Genomic DNA, 20,583 nt, shown 5'->3' on the forward strand with positions numbered 1-20,583 from the left:
TGGGGTGACCTGCTCATTCTATAACAAAATGCCTCTGTTTCTGTCTTATGCACAAACAGCACAAATAAAGGCTACTCCCAGAGGAATCTTTTGTTTAAGGCCAAAGAACCTGTCTGGTTAACTTGCTGACTGACAGAGGGCCTGGCAACTCCTTAGTCACCTGACTGAGCTCCAGCCCTCCCCTGGGAGGGTGTGAGGAGCCTCTGCCTGGGAGGGGACTCTGATCCTCCCTCCCAGACACCGGCAGGAAGTCGGCACTCATCCTAGGACGAGCCTGGGCTCCGCAGCAGCGCAGTGAGTACCAGGTCACCCGGGTCTGAGGACTGCCCTGTAGCTCGCTATTTAGGAAAACTCTCTGAGCAAGTGCGTGCCAGCCCTGGTGACGTCAGTCCCGGACAGCCGAAACTGCCCTCAGATTGGAGGAAATGAAAGGAAACCAGAAATGAAATCTTTGAACTTGAGCAGGCAGTATTGATCTGAGCACGCCAGTTTATCTTAAAGGGAGCGGAAGGGCTGCTCACAACTTTAAATCAGTAAGAAAAACAGACGTACCAGTAATGAATGAAAGACTTAATGTGGCTTAATAAAATATCGGTGGTCACTTAACAAGTAAACCGTAAGATACTTGGACTTGAGACTTTTTTATCGAAGCGTAGTGAAAGCTTTTACCCCACCCCCACCTCCCCCCACCCCGGAGAAACGGGAAAACTACTGCCTGGTTGCCACCCTGCCTAAGGTAAACAGGTAAAGGCAGTTCACAGCCCCGTGTGATGTTGACAGTTCTATTGTCCAGCTAAACACTGGAACATTTTTAAATGAATGTGGGGGATCAAAGTCCTCCGGGAAAAGCCTGTGTAATTAATTGTCTCAAATCAAGAAAGTAAAGATAAGGACAGGGGGAGGGGGTACAGCTGAGCAGAGAGCTTGCCTAGCACGCAGCATCTTTAACTCAAGACATAAATAGTGACAACGAGTGGCATGCGCCTTTAATCCCAGCACTCGGGAGGCAGAGGCAGGTGGATCTCTGTGAGTTTGAGACCAGCCTCGTCTACAGAGCTTGTTCCAGGACAGGCTCCAAAGCCACAGAAAAACCCTGTCTAAAAAAAAAAAAAAAAAAAATAGTGACAATGAAGATCAGGGTCTCACTAGCGTCGTCCTGGAACTAGCTACGTAAACCAGGCCAGCTCTGATCCCAGAGATCGGCCTGCTTCTGCCTGCTGAGGGCTTTGCTCCTCATCTGAGCCGAAAAGGTTTTTAAAGGAGCGGTTTGAGATACGCTTATGCCAAAAGGGAATCGGGGATAAAGCTTGGTAAAGTACTGACGCTTCTCTTTCCCACAGAAACGAGGTGGATGGGATTGTCAGCGCACACAGAATGCTTTTTGAAATGAGCGGTAGCTGTGTGCGGTAACCGAACATCGTTTATATAAACTAATATCTGAAATTAATTCAGCAGTCAAATGGGGTCATGCGCTCTGATACGCGACCAATTATTCTTTCAGTCCAGGCTTGCTACCTGGGGCTACCCATCAACTCTCCTTAGCGGAGCTTCTTTCTGTAAAATAATCTGCCCTTGTAAGCCACTTCCCGGCATGAGCTTTCTCTGCACCTACAGGCAGTGTAGTCTTCATAGTGAAGAGCAGGGCGTCACTGTGCTGCTTTTTAAATAGGTCTCAGTGTCTTCTCGTCCCTAGCTGCATCTCAGTACAGAAAACATTTTTTTTTTGCCCAGCACATTTTTACGCGTATATTTCAAATAGGCATTTTCCCTGTTAAAGCTTATTGGGTATTGAAGTCGTTTCTGTTCTCTGTTAAATCTCCCATAACAATGTCAAGACATTTTATACTTTCTACAAGACTGTATAAAGAGCAGTGTATGAACTTGAATATTTTTTTCCTTAAAGTTGCAAAGGAGGGTGGCTTCACGCGTGCCTTCCTCAACATATACCCACGGGGTATCATCACTTTATTGAATTTGGAGAGGAAAAAAATACTTGTATTATACTGAACTACATTTCAGAGAGGTCAATATATAAAATATAAATCTGAGTAGCATGGTGCGCACAGCGGTGAAGGGCCTGGTGCGGTTTCTCAAGCAGGCTGTGCGTGTGCGCGTGCGCGCTATGCTAAGGGCTGAGCCCGGGGTCCAGTGTGTTAGCGCAAGCTCTATCCCTGACTGTACCTCAGACAAGACTCCTCCAGCTACGACCTTAGCACCCACTATAAGTATACTAACGAAAAGATCCTGAACCTGTACGGCCGTACACCCTGAACATCCGTACACTCCTCCTTCAGCTCATATCTGAAGCACAGCAAACTTATAAATGCTTATAAAGAGCGTGATTGTTCTGAAAGTCTTCTCAGGTGCTTTTGAGTTTGGTTGTCACAATGGCTAGTTAAAATAAGAGTCCGAGCCCACAAATTTGTTCATCACATCAGTCTGCTTTACAGGGAAATCATCTTTGTAATGTAGAGAAAACTGGATCCAGGTCTTTCTTGTAAAAAGTTAGGTTTTCAAACTCTGAAGGAAAATAACTTGGTTTATCTCAGCATACATTAGTGATAGAACATTATTGGTTGGACAAATGAAAAACATGAATTGCAAGCGTTGTGTATAAATGATAATTTTTTTAAAATTTATTTATTTATTATGTATACAATATTCTGTCTGTATGTCCGCAGGCCAGAAGAGGGCGCCACACCTCATTATAGATGGTTGTGAGCCACCAGGTGGTTGCCGGGAATTGAACTCAGGACCTTTGGAAGAGCGGCAGGCAATGCTCTTAACCACTGAGCCATCTCTCCAGCCCCTAGTGGATTTTTGCATAATGACCTGAATATCTGCAAAAAGGAGCCTTAGCCTGCTTCTGACCAATAGACTTCATGTCCTGATTACAGCTGCTCCACAGTCTCATAGCTTCTCACCTTCATTCTTCTTCTTTTGTTCCAGGAACTCTTGAAAAACACAGGCCGTGAGTGAGACAGTTCGCTGTCTGCCACCCCTACCAGCATGAGCGGCAACGGGACAGACTTTACGGCTGGCTACCTCTCCTCTGCTGTAGCAATTCTCTTGTATGGCTCCAACTTCGTACCACTTAAAAAATACAACACGGGTGATGGTAATTGTTTTTTCATCTCAGCTTGCTTTTATGGGTCTTGGCCACTTGTTTTGCTTTCGTTTTGCCTTTTAAAAATAACAGCTAAAATATTTAAGTTTTATTGATCATAGCATCTAGGAAATAGAACTCTGATAAGTCACCTCACAGGCCCCATTGTGGTACTCTGAGAGTGAGTCGGGACAGGGAGACCAGACTGTGCTTCACGAAGAAGCAGGGTGGGTACCTCTGGAATGGCTCCTTGGCCGCGTCTGCTGCGTTTATAAAAGGGGTAGGTGGCCGGGCGGTGGTGGCGCACGCCTTTAATCCCAGCACTCGGGGAGGCAGAGGCAGGCGGATCTCTGGGAGTTCGAGACCAGCCTGGTCTACAAGAGCTAGTTCCAGGACAGGCTCCAAAACCACAGAGAAACCCGGTCTCGAAAAACCAAAAAAAAAAGGGGGGGGGGGGGGTAAGTTATGGACGGTTTCACTCACGGCATTCATTCGAAAATCAACTTTCAACACAGCTGATGCGTGAGAGACCAGGCTGAACACAACACACACCTGTTCACTAGCGAGCAAGTCTCCTCTTGCATCCCACGTCCCATGTCTGATGTCAGACCCCCCCCCCCTTCAGTAGCCCTGCTGGGATCCAGGGGCTTCCTTCGTTCTTCACTCCCTCCCCAGAAACCTCCTATCGATTTCAGTTTAAAGAGCTGTGATCAGTGTACTGTTACCGTACTTAACCGTTTGATTTATTAAAACTGATAGCTGTGTTTATTAGTTACTGTTTTTTGAGGGTTTTGGTTTTTTGTTTGGTTTGGTTTTTTTGGTTTTTGAAGACTAGGTTTCACTGTAGCTGTGGAGCCTCTCCTGGAACTCGCTTTGTAAACCAGCCTCAAACTCACAGAGACCCGCCTGCCTCTGCCTCCTGAGCACTGGGATTAAAGGCATGTGCCACCACTACCCGGCTATTAGTTACTGGTTTTGTTGTTGTTGTTGTTTTAATACATTGCTGGTGCAGATTTTTGGTATCATTCCCCAAACAGGATTTGGTTCTGTTTTGAGATTTTTGATGCCTGGTTTTGCACAGAGCTGTAATTTTTAGAAATACCCGTGTATAGCAACACAGTACAAGCTGATGTTCAGTGAAGGAAACCAGGAGGTGCTTTTGCCTGCCTGACCTCCCTTTGGAAGCCAGGAGAAGGGGCTGGAGGTTCTCAGTGAACACCTGCTGGGAGGTAACTTTTCGGTTATTCTTATTTGTTGTTTGTTTGCTTATTTTGGGTTTTGGAGACGGGTTTCTTGGAACTCTCTTTGTAGACAAGGCTGTCCTTGAACTCAAAAATCTGCCTGCCTCTGCCTCCCAAGTGCTGGGAATAAAGGTGTGTACCACCACGCCCAGTACAGTTATTTTTAAATCTCCCTAATTCCTTAGTCTTCACACTACTTAGATAACAGGATTACAAATCTTTCCTTTTTGCCTGGAGTTTGATAGGCCTAGAAACTAGTAGAAAAATTACCAGAAGGGTCAACTGGGCTAGCTTTGGTGTTTGTGATCCTGGACAAGTGCCCCATGTATGTTTGTTTCTGAACACTAAACCGAAGGCCTAGAATGTTCTGGTCTAAGCCACCCCAATCTAGCTAGTCTAACCAGAGTTTGTTTCCAGTTTCTCACTTGTAACATAAAGTTCCTTTTCCTCTCCGTTACTGTTTTGTTGCCTTGGATGTTAGTAGACCTGTTTTTTCCTCTGCTCTGTTGTGAGAAGGCAGAAAGAGACAAAAATCTTCCAAGTTAGAACCGAAAGTGGCAGCGCAGGGTTGCAGCTTCCCATACCGCTTCATTCGGGGTAGGAAATCTATCTTTTCCATCCCCAAGCCTTGATGGTACAGGAGCCTTTAATGGTCACCATTGTGTTCATCTTCAGGTCAATGGCCAGAAGCACCTTATATCATCATAGGAAGCAGAGGAGCCCTGGCCCAGAAAGTTAAATCTCAGGCTTGTAAAAATCAGCCTCATCACGGGAGTTAAACTCCATCTGCGTGCACCACAAATGGTCACTTGCATCCCAAGGTTTAAGTTACTGCTGCACGGTTTGGAAGGTCTCAGTGCACGTTTTGCCAATGGTATTGAGACAGTTATCAGAGTGGAAATACAGCTTCCATCTTCTCCAAACTCTTTGGTAAAAATGTCTTGATCTGTCTACAGGTGAAAGAATAGGATGTTAAACAGGAGCCTTCTGTGGACTTTGGTGTCAAGCATCTAGGGTTTATGGTCCAGTCAGAAATGAACCTGCCAGCTTTTGGACCAAGTTATTGAAGTTCAATAAAGAAATTTGCTTTCTTGGTGTCTGAGATTGGGTCATTTATGACAATGAGTAGTTAGTTGTAAGAAGCAATGGGTCACATGCCCGTTGTGAGGACATGATTTGTGGCTGATGCATATCGTCAAATCTTCCTACCCAATAATGCCAGGTTGTCTTGTTCCCAGGGATGTTTCTTCAGTGGGTGCTCTGTGCTGCCATTTGGTTGGTCGCCTTGGTGGTCAACTTGATACTCCGCTGCCCCAAATTCTGGCCTCTTGCGATGCTCGGCGGCTGCATTTGGGCAACAGGTAAAGCATATATTCCCTAACCCAGTGGTCACACGGTCACATTCACAACAAGGAGAAAAAGCGTAGTGGTCTTCTAGTCCTTAGATGCAGATCGCGGATGGGCTGTGCATTGTCTTCCTTTCAGATACTCCTGGAAGTTTCCAGATTTTTTTCCCCTTTAAATATAGTAAGTTCCTGGTAGAAAACTCTCCTAGTAAAGATATTTGATCCTTTTAAAGTATAACTCGGATGCCATTTCACACATTTGACCTTTCTCCAACTTGTTTATCAGAACATGTGCTATTAAAGAGTAATCCTTTGTTAATCCATTTGCTTTGAGTAATCAATTTTCAGAGCTTAGCCTTAAAAGCTGTCAAATGGAGGCATGTAATCATTTTGAGTAACATTTAACAAAGAAAACAGACAATCAAAAATCTCCTTGTTGCTTTATCAATTCCTTCAAGTCTAGAGTGGAATTTATATTTCCAGTTAACCAATCAGAAACAGTGTATGATTCATATATGATTCTTCAATACATGAACTCACCCTGGAATGTTCACCAAGAAAATTACTAAAACTCTTGTTAGGAACAAATAGACTTTAAAATGTTAGGCAGAGTGACGCTATACAGCCCAGGCTGGCCTAGAACTCTGAGTCCTCCTTCCTCCGTTCCCGATGGAATCGCAGATGAGACACGTCTCTTTGACAGCCTTCAGGGTTTGTTGTTGTTATTGTTGTTTAGTTTTGTTTCATTTTGTTTTTGTTTTTGGTCAAGGCTGGTTGCAAAATATGGAACACTTTATGAATTTTTATGTCCTCCACATACAGGGTCCATGCTAATCTTATCTGTATCACTCCAATTTTAATATGTCCACTATCAATGTGAGCATTTTTCTTAACTTTTGAAATTCTATTTTAATTAAATAATTTTCTAAAAATGTATTTATGTATATTTTTGAGATGGGGTATCTATGTCACCTTGGCTGTCCTGGAGCTGTTTGTCTACATCGGGCTGGCCTCTAACTCACAGAGGTCCCGGGATTAAAGGCATGTGCCACCGCACCAGGCCCGTTGTGCAGATCGTTATAGACTCCAGAACATTTGTCTCTCAAGCAGGTTTCACTGTGCTCAAGGCAGAGAAGTAGGCAGCCAAACTTGAGAAACGTCACCATATTACAGGTTATACAGCCAGCCGGTCTGGGGCACAGAGGAAAGGGAAGGCGGAGGTATAAGGACTTTATTGTAAGTGAGTGGAAAGGAGACACCAACACCTTGAGGCCAGGAGAACTTCCCAGAAGGGAAATAAGGGGAGCAGGATACCATCTGCGTCTAAAACCTCTCGCATCCCCACAGTGGAGGACAGCTCCATGCGGAATTTCTTTAGCGGTTCATAGTATAACTCTGAAACTCAAGTTGCTCTAAACCGGAGCTGTGTTATACAGCACACGGGCCCCTGATCAACAGCTGAAATCAGGAGACAAAGTCGACTCACAAATCTAAAGAAGAAAGCTGCAGGAGGAACTGAGTGAGGTTGCAGAGAAGGCAGCCTGTTTCATAAAGAGCAGCAATGAGCTGGGTGTGGAGGAGCACCCACAGTCCCAGTCTGTGGACTTAGGAAGGGCAGCCTAAGAGGATCTCTAGAGCCAAGAGCAGCATGACAAGACCTTGTCTCGTTAACAACCATCCTAATGACAACTTTCAACACCATAACGGATTTGGCCCTGGGTGACCCTCAAGAGCAGAAAGCAGCGGCTGTGGGGCTCGGGAAAAATAGCGAGTGGGTGCAGAGCACACTCGGGCAGAAGTTAAAGTTAGAAAAAAACACTAATTTAACGTAGAAATGCATCTGTTGTGCTGGAAGTAAGCCATTTTTCCTGTGTTTTGTATCCACAGGGAACATTGCTGTCGTCCCAATTATCAAAACCATCGGTTTAGGTCTTGGGATCCTCATCTGGGGATCATTTAATACCTTAACTGGCTGGGCAAGTTCAAGGTAACCCAATTCAAATGATCTCAACTAAGATTCCTGCACCCTGCATTCAATGTAAACTGGTATTTCACCATACTAGGAGGAATAACATGGTTCCTAGTCTCTAATTATGGCTGGTACACACAAGCCATGTCTAACGATTATGTCTAAAGCTCTTTGTAAGTGACCTAGATATCCGATGAAGATCTAGCAAAGGAAATCAAAACAAAAAGTAAAGAGCTGTATCTGGGACACAAGCCGAGAGAGACAGTGAGCTGATGTCTCCCTTCCCATTGTCCTGCACGATGGTTTGATGGACATGTGAGCATGTATCGTTCTCACCTCATTTTCACAGTTCTGTGGGGTCAGCACTGTCAGAGAGCTGACACCCAAAGAGGCTGAAATGCTCAAGGTCAGGTTCTAGCCAGGTACCAGTTCTAAAGCGGATGTTCTTAGAATAGAGCAGCAATCCGTGGCTCCATCTCCCCAGCATTTTGTAAAGATTTGAGATGTAGCCATATCCAAACATTTAAGTATCATCATCTGTGACTGCTTTTACAGTGCAATGGTTGAGAGAAGAGAGAGACAGTCACACCTAAACCACTCTGGATCCATAAGGAGAAGTTTTTCGACCCTAGCTAGAAGGTTTTGCTCTCTAGAAGGCTAGTCACAAGCCTCAGGTGGCCTTGGTATGGAAACTTAAGCTAATTAAAATGACAGATTTGAACCTTCTGTGCCCAGTCCCTTTTCACACAGGGCATGAATGGGAACACAATACTATCATGGAGGTTCTATGACACTGTGTGCTACCTATGGTTAGCATCGCATGTGCTTCTCACATGCGGGGAAATGAGAACAAAGAACATTATTCTTGCCTCACTTTAAGGCTCTCCCTGTACTCAAAACCATTCTAACTGCCCCAAAACAACAAGGTAAATCAAGCTACTCACTTACAATATCTTCCTCCTTTCCCATCCTTTTGCTCCCACAACCCCAGAGTTGCATTTATTTTAATGCAATGCTTTTTCTGCTTGCCTCACTCTCTTACCCTTGGATGGCTATTCATGATGAATACTAATGATTGCAATAAAGTCAAGCCATGATGAAAAGAGAAGAACGTAAATTGATGCCAAAGAATAGGAATTTTTAAACCAAGAAGTCATTTTAAATACCTCAAATATTATAGAGGGGCTTGAGATGTAGCTTAGTGTGAGAGCATTGTCTGTCTAGCATGAGCAGGGACTTGGGTTTGACCCCGAGTGTTAAGATATGTGAGTGTACACATATACACATTCATTCGTGCACATATGCACACATGCAATCACATACACACATGCACACATGCAATCACATGCATTTTTCCATGGTAGTTTTTGGTTTGGTTTGATTTGATTTGGTTTGATCTTGTTTGGTTTGGTTTGGTTTGGTTTTTTGAATAGGGTCTCACTATGTAGCCCTGGCTGGTCTGGAAATCAATATATAGACCAGGCTGGCCTCAAATTCACAGAGATCCACCCCTGCTTCTGCCTCCTGAGTGCTGCAGTGCAAATTTACCTCTGGGGATTGCAGGAATGTACCAGCATGCCTCAACCACTACTTTTTCCGCTTTAATTGGAAATTGGAGGCACGGTGTAAAAAAGTAACTTACCCAAAGCTAACCAGTACATAACAGAGCCAAAACCTCAAGTCAAGAGTTCAGCCTCTCACCGATTCTTTTAAGGGTTACTCTAAACATTTTAGCAAAATCTAACTTGATATTCTTCTGGCTTTCCAGGTTCGGCTGGTTTGGGATGGATGTGGAAGAAGTGTCGAACCCCATGTTGAATTACTTTGGAGCTGGGCTGTCCATAGTAAGGTCTGCAGCCATTACTAGTCACTAGTTCCTTTGGGCATTCAGAGTACTTTCTAAAGACTTGTTTTGTAATTTTTTTATTTAGGTGTATGGATGTTCTATCTGCATGTATGTATATTGTATGTGTGTCTGGTGCCTAAAGACATCAGGAAAAAAAGTCAGAGCCCCTGAAACTACAGTCACAGATGGTTGTGAGCTGGTATGTGGATGTTGAGAGTAGAACCCACATCCTCTGGAAGAGCAGCCAGTGCTCTTAACTCCTTAGCCATCCATTTGAAGAGCCCTGCTGCCTAAAACTTTTGATGTCCTTGCATTTCGTAAACCTACATTTCATAAAAATTCATGTAGGTTTCCTGATTCTTAATTCTCAACAACAGGCCTTGTTTCCAGAACAAGGAATATCAAATGAGGGGGTTCAGAAACTCCAGTTTTAGATCTCAAAAGCTCCAAGAAGCTGGGAAATGTCAACTAACTGCCGTGAAGTTCAATTTCAATGTCTATGTTAGATGGAAAATCATAATGCCTTGTTCATGAGGGAGAACCAGGACGTAGGAAGTAATTTTGCTTACCAAAACATGCTATCCTAGTCAGTGCTCTACTGGTTCCCTCCATGCCCCTGGAGGTCACTGATGCTACTTAGCACAATACTCTTCATCCTAGGGGGGATGCTGGCCCTCAGAGGATGCCTGAAACACAGTGAGCACCAAACATTAAGACTTGATGCTTGTTCTGTTTTAACTAAGCACCGAGGCTACACTTTCATAGTTTCAGCATAGCAAGAAAGCTAGCAGAAATACCTTTTCCTTGCAACTTTGTGAGTCAGCTTTGTTATTATCAATCTTAGCACCTTGAGCGCAGTTATTTTTCTTTTCTTTTTCCTTTTAACACTGAAAGGCCACACCTGATGGATCCTCTTTGGAGTATGGAATCTGCTAGGTTGCTTCATCACTCTTATGACTCGTGTTCGGGTTAGCTGAATCCAGTGCTGCAATCACTAGTGGATCTGACCAAGTGCTGGGCAGTGCTTTGGGTGACTAACTCAGCAAAGGGATGCTAGTCATGACCCTGACCTCACACAAAGAGACAGCATCATGCTTCGCAGGGCAGTGCACACGTTAAAATGTAGGAATGTGTATACACTGAGTTTAACATGTCAGATCAGAGCTTGGCAGGGCACCAATTCCAGCTTCCGTTGCCCTCCTCGCCTGATCATTCTCTTTAACCCAGTTTCTATTCTCTCGCCTCTCACATCTCTTCTGAATTCTAGTTTTCCACGTCTGTCCCTCTCCTTGTATGTACTGTATCAATGGGGACGAAAATGACTTTGAGTCGCTACACGGTGGCCTGTCGCCAATAAAACTCAAGCGAGAATTAGGTCACCTTAAATTCTGTCACCTATTCTCTCTGGATTCCATTTATATCCACTGTCAGCACTGCACATAACAAATAGCATTGCCTACAAAGACTTTTACTACCTTCTTAGTCTTCAGGGAAAGAGGAGTATATTTCCCTTCCTCCAGTAATGGTGTTTTTCCCCAGCCACGTTCTGGAACAATCTCTTTGTCATTGAAATGTTGCCTAGAGAGTAGTCCCTAGGCAATTGGGGAGGAATAGCAAAGCTTATTCTAAAACTGTAAATTCTTGACACATTTCGTTAGAGGCAGTTTTATGTGCCTTACACAGGTCACTTGGAATTCTAACTTTCGGGAGTGTGCTAAGACGATTTCTTCACATTGTAAAATTCTAATTTAGTGTGTCTGGTTTTAACCTAATGGTAGTAATTTAAAGTTGGTCTATCCAGTTCATTAGGTACTCTCCATTTTTTTCTTTAGAAAAATAAAATTTTCTCTAAAATCACAAATCAGTTAGTTATTCATATTCTGCCATTTCTGCCCATATGACCTTGGACAGATCTTTTCTCCAAGTCCTTGGCTTCTTCATCTGGAAAGAGGGGATAACACTAGTAGCAATCTTGCAAGACAAATTGGAAAATAAATGCTTTAAAAGCTTTGTGCATCTTGACACGTGGATTAGGCTCCATGTGTAAGGCCATTGTCAATCACTGTTCTGTAGTAAACACTCGAGATCATCAGCTTAAGTGAAAAGTCTATGCAGTGCCGAGTCTTGGGTCAATGAAATCTAGGGTCACTGAGAAGCAGTCTGAGAGTTGTTTGCCTTCAGCTCTTCTCTCATCTGACCAGGAAGAGGAGAACATGCGTTCTGTGTGCAGCTAGAAGCAGTTTAAAAGGAAGAGCCAGGATGTGAAGTATGAGAAAGGAAGACAACAGCTTCCATCAGAGAGTTTCCAGGGAACACACCAATTGGTTATCCAGTCCCAAATGATCACCCCTGTAAACGTACATACAAGGAACAGTATACATACACACACACACACACACACACACACACACCCATTTTGATGCCTAAATCAGCATACATTGCTCACTGTTCTGAACCTGGATACCCTGTGCAGGCCTAAAATACACTCTGAGAACTTCCTATTTTAATTTTTGTACAGGAAAAATGCCTTAAAAAGTATTTTTTAAATGAACATCAAAAGTATTTTAAAGTTGTCCATTTTCTTACTATCTTTTTTTAAAGGTTTATTTATTATGTATAGTGTTCTGCCTGCACATATCCCTGCAGGCCAGAAGAGGGCACCACATTCCATTACAGATGGTTGTGAGCACCACGTGGGTGCTAGGAATTGAACTCGGGACCTCTAGAAGAACAGCCAGTGCTTTTACTCCCTGAGCCCTCTCTCCAGCCCCATTTTCTTAATATGTTAATGTATTGGCATAGTTCAATGTAAGTGAGTGAGGTATTTGTAGAGGTACACAGTGCCTTCGGAGTGAGAAGATATCACCAGACTTAGGTGTATGTGTTTCTGTTTCCTGACATTACACCTAGAGTTCTTTTCATGTTAGAACTTTGACACCGTCCTGACTATGTAGTATTCCATCATTTTGGTGAGGGGGAAAGAAGATACATATGGTTTAGATGACATCACCCTTCCAATTTCTCCTCCAGAAAGAGCTCATTTCACCACCTATGTCATTGTTGCGTAGAAGTGGCCGTCCCTTACAGCAGTCCAACTAAGGACCTTGTTCACCTTTTTGAAGTTTATCATTCTAATAGATGATGAATACACCAGGGTTGTGTTCATTTTTATTTCCAGGTAGTGTGATATCAAAGTTAAGCCAGCATCATAAAAAAGATGAGACCATTGGCTAAAGCAGAAATCAGGACAAAGATCCAAATTAGGAGACGTGTCATGTGTTTGCTCTTTACCCTGCCAAATAGAAGACATCAAAGAAAATGGGGCTCCAAAGAGACAGTGAGACCTTCAACAGGGTGTATGTGGAAGTAACTCTGTTATCAGGACTCAATTTAAGTTTTGTTTTCTTTTAAAAGTAAGGCAGCTTGATGAAAGTGTGTGTGTGTGTGTGTGTGTATGCATGTGTGTGTTTGTGTGTCTGTCTGTGTGTTTGTGTGTGTGTGTGTGTCCTCGCAAATCTCACTGGAATATATTCTCCTTCAGTGCCCTCACGTTTTTGTTCATCAGAAGTGAAGTTGAGACTAGTCCAAGCAGTGTGGACAACACACCACTGATAACAGAACCTGTGAGTATTGTGTGGGATAATTGGATTTGAAACATAAGATGGGGATATACCTTGGATAGGGTTGCTATGACGTCACGGTGTGGCCATGGCAACTCTCATCAGGGAAAACATTTATGGCTTTCAGTTCAGAGGCTTAGTCTGTTATCATCATGGTGAGAAGCATGACAGCACACGGGCAGTCATGGTGCTAGAGAGATAGCCAGAAGTTCTACATTGAGATCAGCATACAGAAGAGAGAGAGAGAGAGAGAGAGAGAGAGAGAGGAGAGAGAGACCAAGCCTGCACAAGCTTTATATCTACATTTATAGTACAAGAAACTATGCCTTAGGTGGGCTGGTATCTTAAAGGCTACTAGCTGAAGGTGTTCCCACAGCACCTCCCCCTTTTGTCTAAGAGAGTTCTAAGCCTAACACAAAACTATATACAATAAGAACAAATATCAAGTATAAAAATTGGAATTACAACTAGCATAAACAATATCAAGCAAGAAACATATACTAAATGGTTTGATAATTATCCTATCCTAAGAAGTCTAAGTCTTGGATTAGAAATGGCTTGGCTAGGTCATGGGAGGGAAGTAACTATGACTATCTAGTCTTCAACCCCATCGACGACCTGAGAAGGGAAATAATATTACTTGAGTAAACAGGAAGTGCAATTAAGCAATTTTCAAAATATGCAATAAATGACAGAGATAATTGGCTACCTGGGCAATCACTCAAAGTCTAGAATAATTGAACAGACCATTTTCAGAGGCAGAAAAAATTTCAAAACCGTCTTACCCTGTCTTGGCAAAATTTGACAGCCTTTTTTCTTGTATCCTGCTTGTCCTGTCCAGACACCATGCATTTTTGCCAGTGGTCAAGGCATGGGCAGTTCTTTGCCCAAAGGCCAGTTTTGCCAAGAAGAAAACAAGCTCCAAGTCTTTGTTGCCCAACATTCTCTCGGGAATAGATTGGTGCTGCCAAGAATAATCATGTCTCAGATCAACAGAACCCTAAATTATTTAAATGTCATATTCTATAGTTCTTTGAAGTGGTTGAAGATTACCTATCTATGTGGAATACAATCTCTAAGTATCTAAAGAACCTGATTAGTCTAACTATCTGACAAACATAGATGACTATTGACCTATAATTTTTAATACCTATATAGCTTAAAGAATAAGACATCATATTAGAATATTAAACAATTTTTAAACAACTGTGCAGCAAATGACAATGACCTGAAAATGTAAACAATGTCTAAGTATCTTGATCAGAGGTAGAAATGTATAGTGCAATATGACAAATATATCCCAAAATTGTATAAATATACAAAAGGTCATAAGCAGACGTAGAAGCATACATGCATGCAATATGACAAAATAACTTTGCATAGGTGTACACATATTGTAAACAGAACTAGGAGCATATTCAAAATAACAAATATAATTTGAATTTGAATCAATATACAAGAATCTATACCAATGTAAATTGTCTATAAATAATAGCTCACAATTATTCACTCTATTTCTCACTATTATATTAGTGTAAGCTCACACTAATCTACCTATTATCCCATCTAATTTCCCCTTTTTCTCCAAAAAGATCCCTGAGCCTACATAATTTCCACCCCAACCCCCAGCCCTGCATCAGTTATAATCAACCCCTAATTGATATCCCTAACCATGAGGACAAACTTTGTTGGGAGAGGGGACATTGTCTTGTTGAGTTACTTCCAGCTGTCATGGGGGCAGGGGTAATGTTCTTTCTATGAAATCCTGTAAAACTAAAACGATGGTTAAATTTGAAGATTGCTGTCTGGTATAATTGTAAATAGTCTCTGAGTAGCCAATAGAGATTTTTGAAGTTTTTATTTGAGGTTCTGGCCAGAACGTTGTAAGAAGGTACACCATTTTAGCCAAATGAGTTGGAATCATTTTGAGCAGCTGGTACCCAAAACCAATCTTAAGGTAGTACTCTCAGCATCATGACATCATATCTACCAGGTGGAATCATTGTTGGACCCAGTGACACACTTCCCACAACAAGGTCACACATCCCACACATAGTGACACTTCCCATGAGTCTGTGGGGGCCATTTTTATTCAAACTACCGTGGGATGTAAGGACAAAACTCTGACATTCATGAGAGTAGGTGGAATTTTCCATCCCTCATGGCTATGAAAATAGTTCAGCATATTTATCAGAAGTGGGTCAGGTTTCCATGGTGACACTTCTTCCTAAGCATAAGGCTGACTTTTTTTTAATTTATTTATTTATTAAGGATTTCTGCCTCCTCCCCGCAACCGCTTCCCATTTCCCTCCCCCTCCCCCGATCAAGTCCCCCTCCCTCATCTGCTTGAAGAGCAATCAGGGTTCCCTGACCTGTGGGAAGCCCAAGGACCGCCCACCTCTATCCAGGTCTCATAAGGTGAGCATCCAAACTGCCTAGGCTCAAGGCTGACTTTTTTGACTATAGATCCCTACAAGTTGTATGGATGCAGCTTTTCACTGATGTTACATCCGGGGTTTGTATGGCCCTGTGGAGAGATGAGAGTAACCCAGCCAAAGGAGGCAGGAGGCTGAGGAGTTGACAGGAGGAAGGAATGAACAGAGACCTAATGGTGGTCAATGAGATCACTTGCCAGTAGGAAATGAACTTGATTTTCCTTTCACTTCTGGTTTTATCTTTGTCATGTTTTGCTTAATGGCAATGACAGAAAATACACAAGGAGGCATGGTTTTGTCCATAAAGAATATAAGTTGGTCTGGAACAGCCAATCAGTGTTAAACAGGGTCAACCTTAAAGAGACATGACATGGCTCAGATGTTCAGGGCCCCATTGTAAAGTTTGTGTGAGGAGTAATCCGTGTTGCCAGGAACCCAGTGCCAGTCCTTCAGTTTCAATCATCCTTACCATCTGCTAGGGGCCCTGGCTGCTTGCCACCCTCTGAGTCCGCACCCACAGCCTTTCCTCCCTGGCTGTTTCACCTCTGTATCATTATACTCTCCCATTCCCCTTGCCTACTTCCCCTACCCAAACCTCTATCAACCAAGATGGTTGATACCGTCTTTAAATTGACCTAAAAAGAAAAAGAGACAAGTGATGTTAATTCCTGGGCATCTTTAAGCACTGTCTGGTTCAAGAAAAGATGAGTTGGTCTAGAGGGTGCTCTTGTGTTCCTCCCCTGATTTAGGGATCTAGATCTCTCCCAGAGAACCACCCTTTGAACAAAGAAAGAGAGTGGGGGAGGGAGGAAGGAAGGAAGGAAGGAAGGAAGGAAGGAAGGAAGATGAAACAAGCACAGCAGCTTGGGAAGCATCATATGGTGGGCCTGCTGGATCTACACAAGGTCAAGGGGTACAAATAGTCAAGGTTAAAGACAAGCCAGCATCAGGATGGACGAGGATGTGGACACAAGGCTGAGCTCCACAGAACCAACTGAGGAAAACCTGACTCATCAGGGACAGTGAATCCAAATCTTGCTCCTATCTACACACGGACACGTCAGCTGGATGGGCAGAGAGGATGACAGTCGGTGATAGAAACAATAAATTTCCTTCAGATTTGCTCACAGATTTTCCTCAACTTAAGTATCAGCATATGTTGAAGGAGAGAGGAAAGGACTTGCTTTTGTACCGGCCTCCCGGCTAGCTTACACCTGAAATAATCACACAGAAACTATTAATTAAAACACTGCCTGGCTCATTATCTCTAGCCTCTTATTGGCTAACTCTCACATCCTGATTTAATTCATTTCTAACAATCTGTATGTCAGCATGAGGTCGTAGCTTACTGGGAAAGATTCACTGTGTCTGATCTGGCAGCTCCATGGTGGCTCTCTCTCTCTCTGACTCTCTTTCTTCCTCCCAGAATTCAGTTCTGTCTTCTCCACCTATCTAAGTTCTGCCCTATCGGGCCAAGCAGTTTCTTTATTAATTAACCAATAAAAGCAACACACAAACAGAAGGACCTCCTACACCAAGCATAAACTTGAAACATGCCTACAATTGTTTTAATTCAGTAAAACAAAAAATATTAAAATAGTGTTATTGACTGAAAAGGGATATAAAAATTATTATTGATCTTATTCATTCTACTGTAGAAAGTCTGAGTTCTTCTTGGTTCCAATTTCTTTACAGTCGATAAAAATACACTGGTGAACCATGAGAGCTAAGTTTATCAAAGAGCTACACTATCTGTGAAAAATTTAGGTGAAAAACTGGAGGGGCGGAGTCTTAAGAGCAGCTCTGAACTCCCAGGGATCATAGGTTACTTGCGCACATGTTAAGATGTGTTTGAGAGGAGAGACAAGCCCTTGTGTGGCCCTGAAGTTGTCTGCTGATGATCCTTGTATTCAGGTCTTTCTTGTGACTTCCACAGGTGATCAACACAGCCGAAGACACCTGCGCCGATTCCTCCTGGGTGGATAGACTTTCTGCCAAGTACCACCGCATTGTGTAAGGCAAGACAGCTTCTCTTTCTATTATTGTGTTTCATGTTTGGCTAAAGCAGAGGGTCCAGAGAGAGATGACAAAACTCATCTGATCCCAGGAAGAAAATGATGATTAAAAACACCTTTCCACCTCCTGAGAGGCAGGGGTTGCTCTACACTCCACCAAGTTTTAAGCATTGAGCTCAGATGCCTCGAGGAATACCAGACCACTGGAGTGCATCTGACCTGTTAGCTGGTGGCAAAAACAACCTCATTTTGTAGGACTTGGGCATAATAACCGCGTTGTATTACAAGCTAATCAAGCAGTGCACTCCAACTCCTCTGATCAGCCCAGGGCTGTTACCGTCCTTCCATGTGTGAGTTTTATGATCCCAGATGTTCAGTACCAAATCTAAGAGAATATTCTGTGCCTCTGTAAGATGTCTCCATCAGAAGCACTTAACGGCAACCTGTCTCACCTTAGGGGATGGGGTTTTCGTTTGATTTTTGCTGGGAGGGCCGAATTATCTAAACTGCTTTACATCCTGCAGTTGTCCTTTTACAGATCAGGGCTGTTTGGACTTTGTGGGCCCAGGACCGTGCCTTGGTTACTGGCTTTGTTTTGTGCAGGCCAGGCAAACACTCTATCACTAAGTTCTACCATCCCAACCTAAAGTCAGCGGATGTATCATCTTCACAGTGGGAAAGGCCAAATTAAAAGAATGAAAGAATGAAAAGAAATTAATCTAGCTATGAAAGAAAAACATACCGCTACTTTTGCATTCAGAATGAAATTGTTTCCTACAAATATTTTTATAGATTTTCCTCCCAAAGGGTATCCTCTATTAGGGGAGTGTTTGTGAAGGGAAAGATTCTTAGGGCAGACAATGTAGCTCAAAGGATGCAGCATAAAGCACACCTGCCTAGTACGTAAGAGACCGAGGGACCCATCCCAAGCGCCACCTAGAAAGAAATTCTAATTATCTTTTACCTAGTTAAGTGTCTGGGTCACTCTGGAACCATGGGGTCTCATCCTCATTCAAGTCAGGGATCTTAGGGTACATGGAATGGATTGCCAACGTGTACAGAGAGATCTGGACCCTCGTGTCCTTTAATGAAATTATTAAAATTGGCAAGGAATTTGTGCTTAGGCTAGGGGAGTATTTATTTATTTACTTATTTTATTTTTGAAACATTTTGTTACATAATCCATACTTGCTCCAAACTTGCGATCTCTCTCTCTCTCTCTCTCTCTCTCTCTCTCTCTCTCTCTCAACCAAGGAGGGTGTCTTGCCTGAACCTGCTTCCCTCTTTTAAGCCATTATTTGTATGAAGATAGAGGGACAGTCCTAAAATACCTCTCCTCTCCCTTACTTCCAAATCCCTGGAAATACCCGTGCCCATTCCACGTGTGCAGCACTCAAGGCCAAAGAGTTAGACTTGTTTGAAATGAAACAGGTTTTCTTCCCATAGCAGATTTTTTTTTACCTAAAATGCTCAGATTCTTAGGCTCAGTTAGCACTCTTGACGAAACCATCATCAAGTCTTTCTCTGTGATCAGTCTAAACAAAAATGCGTCTGTCCTTGGTCTGTGTGTCACGGTTTCTCGCTGTAACCTGGCGCATGTTTCTGAGGGGACCTTGAGAAGCATCATGTCCATCCACAGATATTTCATGCATTCATTTATTTGAATGACATATGCCCCGCTGGAAGCAATACTCTCAGCTCGGGTGGAACGACCATTTGTAGTGATGATTTCTTACTCCCATGACATGGTAGACAGCTGAGGCCACACTTGGTCTCATGAGTCTGCCAGTCACAGGACTCAGGGTAGAGAGCCAGGGCCTACTAAACCGCTTAACATCTGCATATCGTTGAAAACCTGACTTTGGGGTTCCATTCGTGTGTTGAACACACTGCCTCTGGCCAAGATTCACGGTGGTTTCTTTTTGCGTCTTCAGGGGCTGCAGCCTTGCAGTGATATCCGGGATACTCTACGGATCGACGTTTGTGCCGATCATTTACATCAAGGACCACAGCAAAAGAAATGAGAGTGTGTATGCGGGCGCTAGCCAGTTTGGTGAGTGGAGAGAGAGGTCCTGTCTCAGAAGCACATTCTCTGGTATTCCGTCAATAACAGAAAAAGAGCTATGATCGGTAGTGGCTTTTCAGTTTTTATCTTAATAAGCAAAGCTTGCCTGAAGATCAGAGAGTAAAGCAATCCCACTGGTCAGCCTTGCAGACCAGGCAGTGGTAACACACACTAGTTTGCCACAGAAACCATGCATTCCTTTAACCTCAGTGGGGTATGCCTTTAATCCCAGAACTAGAGAGCATTATAAAATGGGAGGAGACAGCTCTCAGTCTGGGTCTCATGCTGAAATTCCTGGGGGCAAGATGGCCATTTTCCAACTGAGGTCGAGGTAAGAGCCATTGACACCCTGCTTTGCTTTTCAGATCTTTAGATTGAACCCCAAGTTCTCTTTCTGAGTTTTTATTAATCATTCATCAATGATCACATCAGTACAGCTGTGTGCCCTTGTCTTTTCTTTGGGAAGTGGAGAATTAGGCACCAGGAATAAAGGCGGCAATGGACGTTGGAGTGTTCTCGTGGGATCTGTAATGTACAGAGGAAATGTATACAGTCAGGGTTCATCTCCACTGCTGGGATCTCAGCATGGGATTCCCAGCTTCCCACTAAGATTCCGAGATTACGAAGAGTCATTTACGTCCAACATCCTGACCTCTGGGAAGACATGTTACTCTCTGCTCTTTCTAAGCTGAAGTGTAGTACACAATATTCTTAACCAAGTAAATGTCAAAGGATAAGCCTATTTCGTCTAAGGGTATTAGTTTTCAAGCACCAAGTGGTCCACTGGAAGGGTCGACATAATGCCTCCAGTTCTAAAAATATCTCAGGAACCGCGATCTCTGAAAAGACCCTGGGAACACGGGAAGGGAAGTAAACGAGGATCTACTGTAGGGGTCCCGTAACGCCATGGATGCACAGCGGACATAAGGAAGCTAGGTGA

The 20,583-nt window shown here is 43.2% G+C and overlaps 1 protein-coding gene and 1 non-coding gene across 3 annotated transcripts in view; one reads left to right on the forward strand and one right to left on the reverse strand.

Annotated features, from left to right (window-relative positions):
- The first annotated feature begins 220 nt into the window (after window positions 1–220).
- The window catches only part of Tmem144 (transmembrane protein 144), a 30,174-nt gene continuing 9,811 nt past the window's right edge, over window positions 221–20,583 (forward strand). Inside the window, exons 1-8 of one of the 2 annotated variants that reach the window (XM_041659242.1) lie at window positions 221–294; window positions 2,950–3,118; window positions 5,586–5,708; window positions 7,581–7,680; window positions 9,431–9,511; window positions 13,050–13,131; window positions 17,500–17,576; window positions 19,513–19,631. In XM_041659242.1, the coding sequence (XP_041515176.1) occupies window positions 3,010–3,118; window positions 5,586–5,708; window positions 7,581–7,680; window positions 9,431–9,511; window positions 13,050–13,131; window positions 17,500–17,576; window positions 19,513–19,631 (691 nt within the window). In that variant the 5' untranslated portion in view covers window positions 221–294; window positions 2,950–3,009. Of the gene's footprint in view, window positions 295–1,368; window positions 1,407–2,949; window positions 3,119–5,585; window positions 5,709–7,580; window positions 7,681–9,430; window positions 9,512–13,049; window positions 13,132–17,499; window positions 17,577–19,512; window positions 19,632–20,583 lie in introns of those variants that run through there. The other variant, XM_041659243.1, reaches the window with a different exon arrangement.
- Window positions 6,471–6,573, reverse strand: LOC121453081. Its single transcript, XR_005974956.1, has one exon. It is a non-coding gene; the product is annotated as a U6 spliceosomal RNA (small nuclear RNA).

The sequence above is a fragment of the Microtus oregoni genome, unplaced genomic scaffold, assembly GCF_018167655.1.
Source record: "Microtus oregoni isolate MIOR12 unplaced genomic scaffold, Mior012 000010F_ref0000083, whole genome shotgun sequence".
In the NCBI taxonomy this organism is placed as follows: domain Eukaryota; kingdom Metazoa; phylum Chordata; class Mammalia; order Rodentia; family Cricetidae; genus Microtus; species Microtus oregoni.